Source organism: Diaphorina citri, unplaced genomic scaffold (assembly GCF_000475195.1).
Source record: "Diaphorina citri unplaced genomic scaffold, Diaci psyllid genome assembly version 1.1 scaffold1965, whole genome shotgun sequence".
Taxonomy (NCBI): domain Eukaryota; kingdom Metazoa; phylum Arthropoda; class Insecta; order Hemiptera; family Psyllidae; genus Diaphorina; species Diaphorina citri.
Genome location: NW_007379391.1, coordinates 38,384 through 54,641, shown reverse-complemented (window position 1 = coordinate 54,641; position 16,258 = coordinate 38,384). Strand labels below are relative to the sequence as shown.

Genomic DNA, 16,258 nt, shown 5'->3' with positions numbered 1-16,258 from the left:
GTAAACCTTTTGGGGTTTTTTCCCCCAAAACAAAATTAATTTTATTAAAAAAAAATTATAGGTTTTTTTTTTTTTTTTTTTTTTTTGAGGTTTGATAGAAGGAACTGTAACTGCCAAGGTCTTATCGTCCTGAAATCCAAGAGAGAAGGAAGACAGGATAGGAGAAAGCCAGCCGTTCCGAGAACGAACGTTATCCCATCAGGATAAAATCCGCCCCGGGCGGGAATCGAACCCGCGGCCTAGCGCTTACAAGGCAAACGCACTACCAACTAAGCTAACTAGGCTGGCAAATTTAAATTTTTATTACTATGTTAAGGCGGTCTCTTCCTGATCCCTTATGTGCCGCGTCCATTTTAATTTAGGACTATTGCACTGCATTTTTAATTTTTTTTTAATTTTTAAAAATTATCCATTTAGGTACTTACCACAGATACCGGGTCCTCCTTTGGTACTACCATTTGGTACGTTGATGTACTACCATTACTTCTGGTTTCCCTTACATTTTAATTTAGGACTAAGTATTGCACTGCATTTTTAAATTTTTAAAAATCATTTAGGTATCTGTTATCTCCCTTATTTATAGTAAGTTTATCAGCTTATCTTATCAGTTTTATCACTCTTATCAGGGTAAGTAGGCAATATAGGCATCCAAAATGTATATAGGTACCCAGATAACAAAAAAGTGCTAGAAACTGCATATACAGGCCGAAATATATGTACATATAGTATCACGAATTATGACCGCTTTTCGATACATAGGAAGCAGCTGTTATTTAAAATTAATTGCCTACACATTTTATTACGAGATGATCACAAGGTAAGGTAGAATTTTCTGTTTATTCCAAATGCCCTAACCGCAATAAAACATAACATAAATAGGTACATGGAAAATAATTCAGTCTTTTACCAATGTGAGATTGAGTTGAGAAGTGTAGTTTTGTGCACAATGCTTAAATGTTACCTGAGATCAATAGTATGCCTCAACTTAAGGCCTGTTCCCACTTGTTCGGAAAAAAAATCGTGTTGTGCGGATGTTGGGAACAATCTCATTTATACCGAAATCGAAATTAGTTGTAAGAACGGTACCGAAATCGAAAGAAGCTATAAGAACGGTACCAAAATCAAAGAGGGGACAGGATAGGAGAAGCCCAGGCGTTCTGAGTGCGAATCCCATCTGTTCAACGAATCCCATCTGTTTAGGAACGCCCTGGATGGGAATCGACCCCCCGACCTAGCGCTTCGGAGACAGGCGCGTTACCCTTCAAGTTAACTATGTTGGTTAGAATGAGGAAATTTCAACTCGACGCGACGAGGCGAGAATCGATGTATTTTCTTGTTAGCAGTTGCCAGCCTAGTTAGCTTAGTTGGTAGTGCGTCTGCCTTGTAAGCGCTAGGCCGCGGGTTCGATTCCCGCCCGGGGCGGATTTTATCCTGATGGGATAATGTTCGTTCTCGGAACGGCTGGTTTTCTCCTATCCCGTCTTCCTTCTCTCTTCGATTTCGGGACGATAAGACCATAGCAGTTACAGCAGTGGCGTAGCGTGGTCTAAATTCAAGTGTAGGGCCTTGTAGGGCTCATGCACAGGTCTACCAAGTCCCATCAATATTTATGTATTTATGGGCATTAGAGTGAACTTTTGAGTTGTATGGCCGCCATACATACACGCTACGCCACTGAGTTACAGTTCCCTCTGTCAAACCTCTTTAAAAAAAAAATCTGGTGTGAACATCACACGACTTTCTATTACATTTGCGAATACGTACTAAAAGAATGGGACTTCCTGTCCTGGAGTTTGTATACAGGGTGAGCTTCATGTGGCTGACACGCAGACAGCTTAGTGCTTTGGCTTCTCAAACGGTGATGGAATGACTTCTCAAAAGTATAGTGATTCGGTATAAGTAGGGCCATCAGCGATTAAGCCCTTTGTCACTAAGACTTCATTCGATCTTTCTTCAGAATATCTACTTCACTGTTGAGCCAGCCCCTCACTATGTATCAGGTCCGCGTCCGCCTGTTAGGTATACCTGATGAGCACACGATGTGGCTGACACGCAGACAGCTTAGTGCTTTGGCTTCTCAAACGGTGATGGAATGACTTCTCAAAAGTATAGTGATTCGGTATAAGTCGGGCCATCAGCGATTAAGCCCTTTGTCACTAAGACTTCATTCGATCTTTCTTCAGAATATCTCCTTCACTGTTGAGCCAGCCCCTCACTATGTATCAGGTCCGCCTGTCAGGTATACCTGATGAGCACACACTCTGCTTTAACACAAAGATACCATGATTTGATTTTGATTTGATTAGGCATCCAAAATGTATATACCCAGATAACAAAAAAGTGCTAGAAACTGCATAAAATGTATATACAGGCCGAAATATATGTACATTTAATATCACTAGTTATGACCGCTTTTCGATACATATAGGAAGCAGCTGTTATTTAAAATTAATTGCCTACACATTTTATTACGAGATGATCACAAGGTAAGGTAGAATTTTCTGTTTATTCCAAATGCCCTAACCGCAATAAAACACAACATAACATAAATAGGTACATGGAAAATAATTCAGTCTTTTACCAATGTGAGATTGAGTTGAGAAGTGTAGTTTTGGGCACAATGCTTAAATGTTACCTGAGATCAATAGTTATGTGATGCCTCAACTTAAGGCCTGTTCCCACTTGTTTGGAAAAAAAATCGTGTTGTGCGGAAGTTGGGAACAATCTCATTTAAATTACATTGCCTACAGGACATTTGGGGGGAAAAAATCGGATGAAACTCACGACAAGTGGAAACGATCCTTTAGCCCTAAAGGTCCAGTGCTTCTCCAAGTTGTTGCCACCGCGGCACACATTTCAAGACTCCCATCTTTCGGCGGCTTGCGGTTCACCTAAGGGGACCTTGTGGCACACCCCCATATCCTCACATTAACCTCACCTATCCTGAGTGGGGTCGGGAAAAGCCTGCAGCACGTCATTGCCCATATGGTTACCCATCTGAATACCAACCACGCACAACGTTGCTTCAGTTGCTTCAATAATAAAAAGATGGGTGTTTCAAACAACTACTACATTAGACTCCTGTAGTCTGTATCGTAGTATGCCTCTCATCAGATGGGTGAGACGAAACACAATAATACTTTCCATTTACGTGCTGGGTCAAAACGAGAACAAAAGTAACCCGTAGAAAGTAGAAATATTTGCAATCGATCAAGTTAAGACATTACATAGGAATTTTCATAAGTACAAAGCTCCTATTTAAATAAAATTAACATACAAGTATACTTACTAATGTACATTTATAGTACTTACTCAAAAGCTGTAAAGTCAATCTCAGGTTCTAGACCAGGGTAGAAGGTGATGGCCACTATACCCACCACGACAGAGATGAAGAAGTTCCTAAAGAAGGCCATGCTTCAGAACTCTGGTCCGGTTTATGCTAACGGTACACTGATTCACAGCTTTAATAGTCCAAGTTAAGGTGGCGTTCCGATCCTAGTCTGGCGATACTACTGTCTGGCGATAAAATCAACAGAAAAAAAAAATACAATTCAAACACCAGGATAAAACTTAAAAAAATAAATTTCGTATTTTTTCAAACAACAAGACGACGGAAAACCTTGCCTTATGTTAGACCGGTTATTTGAGACTAAAATTACTAAAAATGTAAATTGTGAAATCAGTAGTAAAATATAAACCAGAGAGTCACTGGGTCTGACATGTGTATTTACTGAGATACTGAGATACTAGGACTCTACCTAACCTGGGCCTGGCACCAAGTCACCCAATCAGTGTATTATCAGTAAAATAATCCATTGTACAATGAGTAGGTAAACAGTGGTTATCAAACTGAAAGTAAGCAGCCCGTATCGTCATTCGGATTATTGTGACTTTTTTTGCCGAACCAATCCGATTCCACTTTGGACGGCCAAACACTTGCTCCATTCCGGCCGGGGCGGATTTTATCCTGACACGGATAATGTTCGATCTCGGAACGGCTGGCTTTCTCCTATCCTGTCTTCCTCTTCTCTCTTCGATTTTTTTTTTTTTTTTAATGCCACCGTCTACACACCACTTAAAAATTTACTTTTCAAGTAGGGCAACACTTGACGTTGTTTTGGCGTTACAATCTTGAGCGAGAGCTCAGGAAGGAGGGTCTGGTCTCTCGTTCATATTTGTTGTAAGTGCTTCATTGCACAATAATTAGTGGGATTTCATAAGGTGTTAATGTTCGGTATATTTGGGATATGAAATAAGGTCTTTGTCAGATTATTTCAATCTAGAGTTTTGTACCCTAAGCTTAGTTTTCAATGGAGATTATGAACTGCTTGATTTTCCCCTGGGCCAAATATATTTCAAAAGTTTCATCTGCTCAGAAGAATTCGTCCATCAGTAGAGATCAATTTAGAGTATTTCATGACAAGACCTAACATCCTAAAACGCTTATTGTTATCTCATTTTGTGTTCAATATAAAGGTTGAATTGAAAAATGATACCTAAACTTTAGAATGAGGGACATAAAGCCAGTGGCGTATCATTGATGTAATATGTGAATGGAGATTGTGATAGGTAGGTATTGCCACCAGCACTATACACACATGATGTTGCACTTTCAGGATGGAAATTAAGACCTATTGAGCCCAGGCATCTAGACACTGAATTAATGTCGTTCTTGAGAGGACGATTTCGAGACGATGAGACCTTAGCAGTTAGGTATGGGGGCTCCCTTTAAAAAAAAAAAAAAAAAAAAAAAAAAAAAAAAATCCACAGAGCCTCACAACTTAGCTCGCCTCTCGGCCGTAGTAAGAATAAACCTTGTTGTTAGGTATTTAGTGGCACGTTGAACGCACCAGTTTCCAATGGATCACTGAGATGTCATAGAATAGAACCTCTGGCAATAACCTCTGGAAGTAGGTTTTCCCGTAGGTACTGCCGGAAAATTTTTGCGACTTTTCCGATTTTTTTTTTTCGCCAAGCCATGTAAGCGGTTGTCAAATGTAATGCATATTGGTCAGTCAGCTAATTTTCGTACTCCTTATTGCCAATCAGTTGAGTTTTATGATCCCGAAAGTGGTTTTTCCTGTACTACTGGAAAATGGTACGACTTTTCCGATAGGTAAATAAATAAAATAAAAACGACCTGTTAAGCGCAAAGTATTATTGTTGTCAACCACTTTACTATTTTGCACCTAGTTTGTCCGTCTGTTTCTGCAATACCTCTCGGTCCGATTTTGATGAAGCTTCCAAATTTCTGGCAGATTTTTTTTTTAATATTACTAGAGTGTTTAATATTACATTACTAAAGTTTCAGGGGATTCTCAATAGCCGGGGATTAGAGGGTGAGATATACGCCAGGTAACATCACCCGGGGTTTCGAATTAGAACATTAAACTCACCTTCCACTACCGCTGGTAAGGCCTTCGAAGAGGCCACTCGACTTTTCCGAAATTTTCTTTCGCCAAACTATGTAAACCGCCGTTTTGCATATTGCCTTATGGTCAGTCAGCTAATTTTCGCACTCCTCATGGCCAATCAGTTGAATTTTGTGTAATCAGTTTTTTAGCATTTTAGGAATACCCAACCAAGGAAACCGAATTTCGGGATTCTAGAGGAGTCACTCCAGTATACCATACCGTCTGAATCTACAGTGACGGAATTGGGGATTTGCGGTTTAGCGCCGTCGATTTCAGTGTCCATGGAAATCAGCTGCTCGGTTTGACCTGAAAGTTTTTTTTAAGAGGTTTGACAGGGGGAACTGTAACTGCTATGGTCCTTCGGGATTCGTGGATTGTGCATTTTATTAGTCAGTCCACAATAGTGGTCTACGATACAGACTACAGAGTGAAATTTTTTCCACTTATAGTACGTAATCATCAGGGATTGAGCCAACACTATCAGCTCGACGCCACTTGACGGGCGTCGATAGACATCGATGTGTGAACACCAGCATATAGATAAGAGTTTATAGAGCTAACCCCAGGGTCTATCTCTATAGATAGATCGATGCGGATAGACATCGATGTGTGAACACCAGCATATAGATAAGAGTTTATAGAGCTAACCCCAGGGTCTATCTCTATAGATAGATGTTCGGGATTCGTGGATTGTGCATTTTATTAGTCAGTCCACAATAGTGGTCTACGATACAGACTACAGAGTGAAATTTTTTCCACTTATCGTACGTAATCAGGGATTGAGCCATCACTATCAGCTCGACGCCACTTGACGGGCGTCGTTAGACATCGATGTGTGAACACCAGCATATAGATAAGAGTTTATAGAGCTAACCCCAGGGTCTATCTCTATAGATAGATCGATGCGCCAATAATAGTAGGACTAAGTTATAACAGTTAGGCACCTACATAACTACCCAGTGTACATACCTAGATATCTAGCCAAAGCAGGTCCGTAGGTATCTAGGATTTCAGTGAGGAAGCCCGAGAAGAAAATCTAAACAGTGGCCAATATGGGAGCAAAGAAAGAACCCCTAAATACGGCCCTTAGAAAGTACTTACGAGTGACGGAATTGGGGATTTGCGGTTTAGCGCCGTCGATTTCAGTGTCCATGGAAATCAGCTGCTCGGTTTGACCTGAAAGTTTTTTTTTTCTTTTTTTTTTAAGAGGTTTGACAGGGGGAACTGTAACTGCTATGGTCTTAACGTCCCGAAATCGAAATGGAATTTTCAGGGGTAGTGGATTGGAACACATCGTATGCCTTCAGGCACACTTCATTTGTCAAGGGTCTAGGTTTATCTTCCTCTTGGAACGTAACGTTAATAGAAAGTAGGTACTAAGGGCCTAATTTTAAACTCGGATTATCATTTAATCCTGGTCAGGATTAGCTTCTAGGAGAGCTATTCTATGTGGGAAAGTAATGTTGGACAATTAGTTTGACCATATTTGAAACCGTCTGAAAGATAAAGAAATTTTTTGATAACAAAAAAATCATTTACCATTATTCAAATTATGGAATAGCATTATAATAAAAATATGCAATACCAAACATTATTTTAATTGGGCGCATTAATGGTTAAGTCCACAAAGTGAGTTTAAAATCCTTTTAAGATGAACTTGTGAATTGATCAATCTTGTAGCTTGTAGTAGAACCGAGTTCAACCGAGTTTTTTTTCCAAGAGGTTTGATAAATCATTTACCATTATTCAAATTATGGAATAGCATTATAATCAAAATATGCAATACCAAACATTATTTTAATTGGGCTCATTAATGGTTAAGTCCACAAAGTGAGTTTAAAATCCTTTTAAGATGAACTTGTGGATTGATCAATCTTGTAGCTTGTAGTAGAACCGAGTTTTTTTTTTCAAGAGGTTTGATAGATAATTAGGCCCCACCTGTAGTAACATTGACTTTGTAAAGTCCAAAGTAGGCATCTGCAACATGTAGGGCTCCATTCTTATCAAACTTAATACCCAAGGGTCGACCACATTGCTGTTCATATTTGAAACCGTCTGAAAGATAAAGAAATTTTTTGATAACAAAAAATCATTTACCATTATTCAAATTATGGAATAGCATTATAATTAAAATATGCAATACCAAACATTATTTTAATTGGGCCCATTAATGGTTGGGTCCACGAAGTGAGTTTAAACTCCTTTTAAGATGAACTTGTGGATTGATCAATCTTGTAGTAGAACTGAGTTTTTTTTTTTTCAAGAGGTTTAATAGAGGAATCTGTAACTGCCAAGGTCTTATCGTCCCGAAATCGAAGAGAGAAGGAAGACAGGATAGGAAAAAGCCAGCCGTTCCGAGAACGAAAATTATCCGTTCAGGATAAAATCCGCCCCGGGCGGGAATCGAACCCACGGCCTAGCGCTTACAAGGCGGACGCGCTACCAACCAAGCTAACTAGGCTTACAGGCTATTTAATCTCACGTACAGCAAGCTTTTCCCAGTTTGACCACGGGAACCAGTTTGCCCCCTGACAGTTTCAGTATGTGTCCTCCATCTACTCCCATGTATAGGTCCCAGCCGTTCCGAGAACGAACATTATCCGTTCAGGATAAAATCCGCCCCGGGCGGGAATCGAACCCGCGGCCTAGCGCTTACAAGGCGGACGCGCTTCCAACAAAGCTAACTAGGCTGACAGGCTATTTAATCTCACGTACAGCAAGCTTTTCCCAGTTTGACCACGGGAACCAGTTTGCCTCCTGACAGTTTCAGTATGTGTCCTCCATCTACTCCCATGTATAGATCACCCTCATGTTTGACTACCGCCTCGGGGCCGTGTATTTCATTCTCGAATAATTTCTCAGCATTGTTCAATTTCTCATTGAGCGCTAGTTTAAAAAAAAATTCTTAAAACCTCTCCGAACACTCTAAGCCTAACCGCCCCTAAAAGGTAATCCGGTTTTAAAATTCGACCCCTAGTATCTACTACAACTACCTTATAGTCTTTACATTCCTCTAAGGCCCAGTTCTACAGAATCATATTGAAGTGTTTTAGTTCGAGATTGCTTGGAGACTGTGCGGGCATGGTGTCTGAGCGAACTTGTGGATTGATCAATCTTGTAGCTTGTAGTAGAACCGAGTTTTTTTTTTCAAGAGGTTTGATAGAGGAATCTGTAACTGCCAAGGTCTTATCGTCCCGAAATCGAAGAGAGAAGGAAGACAGGATAGGAGAAAGCCAGCCGTTCCGAGAACGAACATTATCCGTTCAGGATAAAATCCGCCCCGGGCGGGAATCGAACCCGCGGCCTAGCACTTACAAGGCGGACGCGCTTCCAACAAAGCTAACTAGGCTGACAGGCTATTTAATCTCACGTACAGCAATCTTTTCCCAGTTTGACCACGGGAACCAGTTTGCCTCCTGACAGTTTCAGTATGTGTCCTCCATCTACTCCCATGTATAGGTCCCCCTTATGTTTGACTACCGCCTCTGGGCCGTGTATTTCATTCTCGAATAACTTCTCAGCATTGTTCAATTTCTCGTTGAGCGCTAACTTTCCTTCCAATGGGCGGGGAGGGGCGACTCTGGAAGTTTGAAGAGGGTGTTTTATTTATTAGTTGACTGAACCAAATGAGTTCTTTTAGGAGGTTTGATAAAGGGAACCTATAAGAACGGAGATCTTATTATACGGTACCGAAATCGAAATTAGTTGTAAGAACGGTACCGAAATCGAAAGAAGCTATAAGAACAATACCAAAATCAAAGAGGGGACAGGATAGAAGAAGCCCAGGCGTTCTGAGAGCGAATCCCATCTGTTTAGGAACGCCTTGGATGGGAATCGACCCCCCGACCTAGCGCTTCGGAGGCAGGCGCGTTACCCTTCAAGTTAAATATGTTGGCTAGAATGAGGAAATTTAAACTCGATGCGACGAGAATCACGAATCCCATCTGTTTAGGAACGCCTTGGATGGGAATCGACCCCCCGACCTAGCGCTTCGGAGGCAGGCGCGTTACCCTTCAAGTTAACTATGTTGGTTAGAATGAGGAAATTTCAACTCGACGCGCCAGCCTAGTTAGCTTGGTTGGTAGTGTGTCTGCCTTGTAAGCGCTAGGCCGCGGGTTCGATTCCCGCCCGGGGCGGATTTTATCCTGATGGGATAATGTTCGTTCTCGGAACGGCTGGCTTTCTCCTATCCTGTCTTCCTTCTCTCTTCGATTTCGGGAATTTTCTTGTTAGGTACCAGGTAGGTACCTAACTACCTATGTTACATAGTACGTTTATATTGTTTATACCTGGTTGTGTTTTCGTACTAGGAATATTATAACAATAACACTCATTGGAAGCCTACTCAAGTTCACAGGCACTCATTATGAATACCTTCACAATTTTGATATTAGGTACCTACCTGTACGGTAGAATTAGGCTACTGACTATGTATCTATATGTTGTATATTGTTAGGCCCGGTTCCGGCGTGGAAACCTATATAGGACATTTCAAATAGGTAACTAAGTAGTATCATATACCTACGAAGTGGAAACGATCCTTTAGCCCTAAAGGTCCGTCTCTACCAGTGCTTCTCAAAGTTGTTGCCACCGCGGCACACATTTCAAGACTCCCATCTTTCGGCGGCTTGCGGTTCACCTAAGGGGACCTTGTGGCACACACCCATATCCTCACATTAACCTCACCTATCCTGAGTGGGGTCGGGAAAAGCTTGCAGCACGTCATTGCCCATATGGTTACCCATCTGAATACCAACCACGCGCAACGTTGCTTCAGTTGCTTCAATAATAAAAAGATAGGTGTTTCAAACAACTATATATGTTGTATATTGTTAGGCCCGGTTCCGGCGTGGAAACCTATAGGATATTTCAAATAGGTAACTAAGTAGTATCATATACCTACGTATATGAAATAAATTATGTCTGAATTAATGACTTTTTCAATTACAAAGAGTGTTAAAACTGAGCGTACATGAACAAGAGGTCCTAAAATAAGACCTGTATTCAATGACAATCAGTTTTTCAATTACAAAGAGTGTTAAAACTGAGCGTATATGAACAAGAGGTCCTAAAATAAGACCTGTATTCAATGACAATCAGGTAGTACCTATTACTTGATATTCCTCGTACGAAGACGTTTGCTCTACATTAGGTATCTTCTCGGTATTTTTCTGACATAATATCAGGTAGTAGTAGTACCTATTACTTGATATTCCTCGTACGAAGACGTTTGCTCTACATTAGGTATCTTCTCGGTATTTTTCTGACATGGCCCGTTTTGTTGTTTGGCCCGTTTGTTAGGAACTGCTTGAGGTAGGTCGCGATATTTCACCCTGTTTCTATGGCAACACAGGAAGTTTCAAGATGAAACTCAGATTTCACACTGCAGTGATTGCATTAATGCATTTGCATGAACTAATTACCAATTTCCATTATGCAAGTAGTGAGATGCATTATTTGCATAGCTCGTTTGCGACGTTCTTTGTGCATCTTTTGTGGAACTGCTTGAGGTAGGTCGCGATATTTCACCCTGTTTCTATGGCAACACAGGAAGTTTCAAGATGAAACTCAGATTTCACACTGCAATGATTGCATTTGCATGAACTAATTACCAATTTCCATTATGCAAGTAGTGAGATGCATTATTTGCATAAGCTCGTTTGCGACGTTCTTTGTGCATCTTTTGCTCTCCCCTTTCGGAGCCCTCATGGTGTCGAGTGTTGGTGAGAACTTGTCACTCCAATTCACACTTTAGTCTCTTTCATAGAAAGTGCTTCACACTAGGGGGTTATTTTGCATATGGGGGAATAGAGGTGTTAATGTTGAGCTGCTTTTGGCATAATGGGACTTCCTGTCCTGGAGTTTGTATACAGGGTGAGCTTCATGTGGCTGACACGCAGACAGCTTAGTGCTTTGGCTTCTCAAACGGTGATGGAATGACTTCTCAAAAGTATAGTGATTCGGTATAAGTAGGGCCATCAGCGATTAAGCTCTTTGTCACTAAGACTTCATTCGATCTTTTATCTCCTTCACTGTTGAGCCAGCCCCTCACTATGTATCAGGTCCGCCTGTCAGGTATACCTGATGAGCACACACACTATCAGGTAGACTTGACATTCGGACCTGATCAGGTCTACCTGATAGTGAGTGGCTGGCCTTACGATCAATTTGACGGAACCTCTTCCTGATGAAATTTTGTGATGTCTACTAACTCTAGATCGGACTTAATTTTCATAAGTACAAAGCTCCTATTTAAATAAAATTAACATACAAGTTAAATTTTGTGATGTCTACTAACTCTAGATCGGACTTAATTTTCATAAGTACAAAGCTCCTATTTAAATAAAATTAACATACAAGTATAGTAATTAACATACTAATGTACATTTATAGTACTTACTCAAAAGCCGTAAAGTCAATCTCAGGTTCTAGACCAGGGTAGAAGGTGATGGCCACTATACCCACCACGACAGAGATGAAGAAGTTCCTAAAGAAGGCCATGATTCAGAACTCTGGCCCGGTTTATGCTAACGGTACACTGATTCACAGATTTAATAGTCCAAGTTAGAGGTAACAGATGAATCTGCTTCCGTGATATACGGTGTTAAGGACCTATACAAAATCTGAATTCATGTCAACTAGAAGACATAAAAACACACTAGGAATTGTATTAAAGGAATAGTTAATTAAAGTCGTTCCTCGAATCCTCGATCAATACATGAGGTACACTTTCTGACTTGGGCTCGAACCACCAACCTCCAGATCAGAGTTAAACTGTGCAATTAACGAACTGAACTAACTCACTAGATTTTCAACAACTCGTTATTAATTTAATTATTCTATGTAAAACTCGCATTAAAAAATTAAAATAAACTTGAACGTCTACTACTGTCTGGCGATAAAATCAACAGGAAAAAATAATACAATTGAAACACCAAAATAAAACTTAAAAAATAAATTTCGTATTTTTTCAAACAACAAGACGACAGAAAACCTTGCCTTATCTTAGACCGGTTATTTGAGACTGAGTAAAATGTAAAATCAGTAAAATATAAACCAGAGTCACTCGGTCTGACATGTGTAGATACTGAGACCTGAGAGGCTAGACTCTACTAACCTGGCACCAATCAGTAGAATACCGTTGTACAATGAAATGAGTAGGTAAACAGTGGTTATCAAACTGAAAGTACGCCAGTCTTGTTACCTTACGCCAGCCTAGTTAGATCGAGAGTAAAGCTCATTATAAAACCCTTCTTTGACTTGAATAACTTAAAATAAAATTGTTTGCCAGGCCTAAATGGGATCCTTTAGCCCTAAAGGTCCGTCTCTACCAGTGCTTCTCAAAGTTGTTGCCACCGCGGCACACATTTCAAGACTCCAGTAGTTTTGTGCACAATGCTTAAATGTTACCTGAGATCAATATGTGATGCCTCAACTTAAGGCCCGTTCCCACTTGTTCGGAAAAAAAATCGTGTCGTGCGGAAGTTGGGAACAATCTCATGTAAATTACATTGAGCCTACAGGACATTTGGGGGGAAAAATCGGATGAAACTCACGACAAGTGGAAACGATCCTTTAGCCCTAAAGGTCCGTCTCTACCAGTGCTTCTCAAAGTTGTTGCCACCGCGGCACACATTTCAAGACTCCCATCTTTCGGCGGCTTGCGGTTCACCTAAGGGGACCTTGTGGCACACCCCCATATCCTCACATTAACCTCACCTATCCTGAGTGGGGTCGGGAAAAGCCTGCAGCACGTCATTGCCCATATGGTTCCCCATCTGAATACCAACCACGCGCAACGTTGCTTCAGTTGCTTCAATAATAAAAAGATGGGTGTTTCAAACAACTGCGTGGAAACCTGCGATAATTCTACCAAGATCGTGGATGGATTCAGTAAAAGGCCTACTCATCTCTATCATAAGCTAATTAACAGATGGCCTGATGTTTGGTATTGATATTTGTTTTAATTCAATAAGCTAATTTTATTTAAACTATGGGCGTTGATTTATTTCTTCATTTTGTATCAAGTGTCGCGATGGGGCGTAGTGAAACCATGATGCTCGTCCAAAGTGTTCTAGTGCTGATTTTTACATATCAGGTAATTTACATTATTCTTATTTTATATGAGGTACATTTAGTAAAGGAAGTATTCAAATATGTAGGTACCTATTCGGATATATCGTCCCCCCACCCGCATAATATGGATATCTGAATGGGTGCCCGGATCTTGCTACAAAGAGTTTTCAGTTGATCCAGAGTCCAGAAATACTGACCAGTGTAAATCAAATGGGTGACGTCAAAGAAACCCCTTGACACTGTGTTACTGTTCATTCTCAGTGGTAAAATCGGCCATAAGTTTAGTAGTACCTGGCCGGAGGTCCAAATTAGATTGAAACATTTTATTTAATAGGTAAATACGTTATTTCAAATATTTCAATTTCCATTTCAGACTCAAGTTTGGTGCTCTCCCTCGCCACAAGGCGTCGTACCTTCTGCACAAGTCTCCCTCAGTGTTGGTTCTCTCCCCAGTGGTAGCAATGGTTCAGCTGGTGTAGGGATCTCCAGTAGCATGGCACAGACTGGTGGCGGTAGTGGTAGTGGATTTGTAAACCAGAGACCGGTCAGACCGCAGTTTGGCTTTGACATCAGTTCTCAGGGAAACTCAGGTGAGAGAGAGAAAACGAATCACGTTGTCGAGAAAAAATAAATTAAAATAAATAATAATAATAAAATATTAGGTTCATTCTCCTTTTTAATACCTACAGGGATAAACTGGATGAGAGCCAGCCTAGTTGGATTGGAGGATAACGCCTCTGCCTTGTAGGTTGCGGGTTCGATTCCCTCCCGGGGCGGATTTTATCCTAAAAAATGAGGTTCGTTCTCGGAACGGCTCGCTTTCTCCTATCCTGCCTTCCTTCTCACCCAAAAAGAAATAAAACAAGATAATAAATAAAATGAAATAAAAATAGGATGAGTGACCATTACTGTCACGTAATGCAGTCGAAGTTAATGCTCGTAGCATTCTTAACCACCTAACCCTTCTCGATTATTTCTATTTCAGCCAACTTACCTGTTCCATTCCTAGGGCATCTGTTAGGTTCAGTGGGAGGTTTAGGTTCCTCTGTGGTGAATGCTAAGACCCAGTCAGCGTCTCAACTGATGGATGGTGTGTCTTATGGCATTTCCCGTGTTCCTTCCTTTGTGGGATATGGTGTACAGAGTGCAGGACGGTTGGAGAAGGCAGGTCTGTATTTCTATGCTTAAGATTATGCCAATAACCTTTTGACTACTATCTAGTAATTATGTATGTATTAAGATGCGTCCTCATTATGTGAATTATACATTATGGTGTATTTTCGGAAGTAGGTTATAGTGAAAAGTTAAATAACTAAATATGCGAAACCCAAATAATATACTAGTGGTTAGGACTGAGTACATACTACATACACTGGAACAAAGCGAAAATGAGTTAAGCATCGCAAAGGATTATAAATGTCAACCTGAGCGTGGTTATTATCAATCACATAGGTGACCATCTGTATAAATGTCAACCTGAGCGTGGTTATTATCAATCACATAGGTGACCATCTAGGCGATCGCGTGCTGCTGGCCATTCCCTGCCCTACTCAGGCTAGGTGAGTTTAATGTAAGGAGGCGTGTAGCTTGTCACCAAATGCAGAGTAAATTCCCCGTTAATAATAATGAAAATAGGTACCTAAATAAATAAAATAAAAACGACCTGTTAAGCGCAAAGTGTTGTCAACCACTTTACTATTGGCCATTCCCTGCCCTACTTAGGCTGGGTGAGCTTAATGTAAGGAGGCGTGTAGCTTGTCACCAAATGCAGAGTAAATTCCCCGTTATAATAATGAAAATAGGTACCTAAATAAATAAAATAAAAACGACCTGTTAAGCGCAAAGTATTATTGTTGTCAACCACTTTACTACTTTGCACCTAGTTTGTCCGTCTGTTTCTGCAATACCTCTTGAGTGTTCGGTCCGATTTTGATGAAGCTTCCAAATTTCTTGCAGATTTTTTTTTTTTTTTTAATATTACTAGAGTTTTTAATATTACATTACTAAAGTTTCAGGGGATTCTCAATAGCCGGGGATTAGAGGGTGAGATATACGCCAGGTAACATCACCCGGGGTTTCGAATTAGAACATTAAACTCACCTTCCACTACCGCTGGTAAGCCCGTCGAACAGGCCATCATAGAGTTTGTACTTGGTAGAGGAGTCACTCCAGTATACCATACCGTCTGAATCTACAGTGACGGAATTGGGGATTTGTGGTTTGGCGCCGTCGATTTCAGTGTCCATGGAAATCAGCTGCTCGGTTTGACCTGAAAGTTTAGAAACGTTTCGTATGTATTAACAAATAATGGAGGAAGTCTTTTGAGTGTAACGGCTCTAAACACAGAACTCTTAACAAACAGAAGGACGTGGGTTTAATCCCAGAAGAGCTATGGAATTTTCAGGGGTAGTGGATTGGAACACATCGTATGGCACACTTCATTTGTCAAGGGTCTAGGTTTATCTTCCTCTTGGGATCAATTTCATTTGAAGAGACCATTTACTGATGAAAAGGTGTAATATCCGTCTGAATCTACAGTGACGGAATTGGGGATTTGCGGTTTAGCGCCGTCGATTTCAGTGTCCATGGAAATCAGCTGCTCGGTTTGACCTAAAAGTTTAGAAATGTTTCGTATGTATTAAAAAATAATGGAAGAAGTCTTTTGAGTGTAACGGCTCTAAATACAGAACTCTTAACAAACAGAAGGGCGTGGGTTTAATCCCAGAAGAGCTATGGAATTTTCAGGGATAGTGGATTGGAACACATCG

General features: G+C 40.6%; 2 protein-coding genes across 3 annotated transcripts in view; one reads left to right on the top strand and one right to left on the bottom strand.

Moving 5' to 3' along the window:
• LOC103517802 (adipocyte plasma membrane-associated protein) overlaps window positions 1-12,439 on the bottom strand; it is a 27,629-nt gene extending 15,190 nt beyond the window's left edge. The window contains exons 1-6 of the mRNA XM_026829778.1: window positions 11,815-12,439; window positions 8,785-8,994; window positions 8,435-8,535; window positions 8,130-8,318; window positions 7,353-7,469; window positions 5,578-5,720 (exon numbers count right to left, since the gene is read on the bottom strand). Of these exons, the coding sequence (XP_026685579.1) occupies window positions 5,578-5,720; window positions 7,353-7,469; window positions 8,130-8,318; window positions 8,435-8,535; window positions 8,785-8,994; window positions 11,815-11,915 (861 nt within the window). The 5' untranslated portion in view covers window positions 11,916-12,439. The remainder of the gene's footprint in view (window positions 1-5,577; window positions 5,721-7,352; window positions 7,470-8,129; window positions 8,319-8,434; window positions 8,536-8,784; window positions 8,995-11,814) is intronic.
• Window positions 12,440-13,399: 960 nt separating this feature from the next.
• Window positions 13,400-14,762, top strand: LOC103517798. Of its 2 annotated transcripts, none has more exons than XM_026829775.1 (3): window positions 13,400-13,512; window positions 13,864-14,080; window positions 14,500-14,762. In XM_026829775.1, exons 1-3 carry the CDS (start codon window positions 13,408-13,410, stop codon window positions 14,676-14,678), a joined length of 501 nt encoding a protein of 166 aa, XP_026685576.1. In that variant the 5' UTR covers window positions 13,400-13,407; the 3' UTR covers window positions 14,679-14,762. The 2 variants fall into 2 exon arrangements, with proteins under 2 accessions (XP_026685576.1, XP_008481066.2); XM_008482844.3 differs by having other exon boundaries at window positions 14,476-14,758.
• Window positions 14,763-16,258: the final 1,496 nt, after the last annotated feature.